Source organism: Trachurus trachurus, assembly GCF_905171665.1.
Source record: "Trachurus trachurus genome assembly, chromosome: 22".
Classification (NCBI taxonomy): domain Eukaryota; kingdom Metazoa; phylum Chordata; class Actinopteri; order Carangiformes; family Carangidae; genus Trachurus; species Trachurus trachurus.
This window is the reverse complement of record NC_139907.1, coordinates 1,078,630-1,081,362: the sequence shown is the minus strand read 5'-3', so window position 1 is coordinate 1,081,362 and position 2,733 is coordinate 1,078,630. Positions and strand designations below refer to the sequence as shown.

The window sequence follows — 2,733 nt, the reverse complement described above, 5'->3', positions numbered from 1 at the left end:
TTTCATAAACGGACATTTCACCCTCTCCTTTTACAAAAAACACTGCGTGCACACCAGTCCGTTTTCAGAAAACGTTTCGTATATATGCCGTCAAGAGCCAAACCTGTAGGTGGCAGTGTAGCGAGAAGCTCAAGCCCACGTTAGCCAATCAGAATCCCGCACATGATCCCCGCATAGCAACCTGATAGCAACAGCAACAACAACAACAACGTCACTTGCCCTCCTTGTGTGTAAAGTTTTAATATTTTTTCATGTGAGAAAGTAACTGTTTAGATGCCAAATATACGGCCAGTTTATCCAGATGACGGCTGTTTAGAAGTTTGCTGCGATGTTTTTCAGAGAAGTGAAGCTCCGCAGCGACCGGGACATCACAGAGGCAGCAGCCGGTCTGCAGAGCTGCTCGGCCGGCCAACCTCCATCGTCATCCCGGGGGAGAAAACCATCGCTAATTAACTTACCCGCAGGTTTTTAGAGGTTTACCACCGGCTGGTTAAATTATTTCTAGGAGATAAATGTTGGTCTCAGTGATGAAATCTAACAGCTGTATCAGTAGCATTAGTTAGTCTGAATGTAAAGTGAAGCTTCCTGTGTGTATTGGACAGAAGAGCAGCGCTGCCTCGGGACTCAGTACAGAAATCACCCCATTTAACGTTACATCAATAAATAAATGTTTTACAATGAACACATCAGTCTGCATTACATTTTATCATTATTATTTATTTATTTATGTAATATGGTTACAGTTAGACGTCAGGGTCTGACGTCGGCTACCCAAATCTCCGTTTTCTCTGTTTACATGCAAACGTGCAAACAGAGTTTTCCAAAATCTCCACTCTGGCCGGAGTTTTTAAAAAGCATCGTTTTCAGGGGCGTTTTCTCCGTTTGCGTCTAAACGGAGGATGCAAACGATGATTAATGTCTCCGTTTTTAAAAATAACCGGGTACGTATAAACGGGGCCTTAGAGCCACAACCAAAGATTTTGCCACGATTTTCCTACGATGGTTGTCTTTCGTCTGCGACGGCACAGTGTCGCACAGTGTGTACCGGGCATTAGAGCTGCAACTAACGATTTATTATCGATTAATCGATTAGTTATTTGGTCAATAAAATTTCAAAAATGTTGTAAAACATCAATCAGTGTTTCCTAAACCACAAGATGACGTCCTCAAATGTCTTGTTTTGTCCACAAACCAAAGAGAGACTCTTCCAGTGCCGACGCTCTGTCCAATCAGTGGAAGTATCGCTTCGGCTCACTTGGAACCAGGGCCAAGGAGGTACTAAAATAGTACCTGATACCAGGTATTAACCCTAGTAGGAAAGTGCCAATAATGACCTTAGAGACACGCCGCTCACTCCCCCTCAGCTCCGCCCCCTCTCCTCCAAATATGGTCACTTCTTCCTCCAAAAAATGACCAGCGTGTGACGTCAGGAGGGTCGGTGACCTGTGGTGCCTTTGAGCCAGGCAGCAACATCCCTCACAAGGTCAACTTGGTGTGTGTGTGTGTGTGTGTGTGTGTGTGTGTGTGTGTGTGTGTGTGTGTGTGTGTGTGTGTGTGTGTGTGTGTGTGTGTGTGTGTGTGTGTGTGTCTGTGCGCTCACCGTACACGCCCTGGCCGTGCGCGCCCCCCAGGAAGCCGCTGACCAGCCACAGGAGCCCGAGGACCAGACCCATCTTCACATCCTCTCTGTTGTCGGTTCGATTCCCTCTCCTTCCTCCTCCACCTCCTCCTCCTCCTCCTCTCCCCTCCACCTCCTCCACCTCCTCCCTCCCCCCGTGGCCCCTCCCCCCCCGTCAGACAGTTACAGTTCCGGTTCCGCTCATACCGGATCTCATCGTGCTGCGTTCAAGACAACTCGGAAGTCGGAAAAAAACGAGCTCCGAGTTGTAAAAAAATGAAAAATTGAACGGCGTCAAACTCGGAAATTACAGGTCGGAATCATCGGGTATCACATCAGAGCTCCGACTTTCCGACTTGACATCAAAACATGGCGGCCCTCATCTTAAACGGTTAGAATTTAGACATTTTAAGTTCTTTGTTGAGGTTTGAATGCATATTTTTGGGTATTATTGCAGTAGCCTGTATGAAATACGTTTATATTAAGCTGTGATTGTTGTATTGGTGTGAAATTGTGACGGAAATAAGGTTTAACTGTTATCAAGGCTGTAACATTATATGTGCACTCATCTGCAGCGTCTCCTCTCCTCCAAAATAAACATCATTTACTGCTGCATATAGGCTATTTTTCCTATTCAGCTATGAGCCACAAGATGCCAAACTTCCTTCAGGTATCCATGGTTTTTCTTTCTTCCGAGTTCCTGCAGCGTGAACGCAACAATGATGTCGGAGGAAGTCGGAAATAATTTCTGAGCTGGGAATTCCGACCTCCAAGTTGTTGTAATGAACGCAGCAGCAGCATCACAGGTTCGCTGCTGCTGGGAGATCCGCGCGCCTCAGCTCAGCAGCCGCGTCTCCTTGGTGATGACATTGTAGGAAGAAGAAAAAAAAAAAAAAGATTCAAATGCAAGAAAAAGGTCCAGTTCCTCGGGTTATAGGGGCTGCAGCCGGTCCGTCCGTCCGTCACATCCATCCCATCATCACATCCATCCCATCATCACAGCTCCGTGTCCTTCAGGCCGCTCAGGCCGGGGAGAGGAGCAGCAGGCTCGGCCGCTGCGGGATGGAGGAGCCGCTGAGAGGAGATGATGATGAGGATGATGATGAGGATGATGA

The 2,733-nt window shown here is 47.3% G+C and overlaps 1 protein-coding gene across 1 annotated transcript in view; it reads right to left on the bottom strand.

Annotated features, from left to right (window-relative positions):
* mdga2a (MAM domain containing glycosylphosphatidylinositol anchor 2a) overlaps positions 1-1,718 on the bottom strand; it is a gene marked incomplete at its 3' end in the record, with an annotated part of 56,896 nt that extends 55,178 nt beyond the window's left edge. The window contains exon 1 of the mRNA XM_083998778.1: positions 1,601-1,718. Coding sequence (XP_083854904.1) covers positions 1,601-1,673 — 73 coding nt within the window. The 5' untranslated portion in view covers positions 1,674-1,718. The remainder of the gene's footprint in view (positions 1-1,600) is intronic.
* Between the last annotated feature and the right edge of the window lie 1,015 nt (positions 1,719-2,733).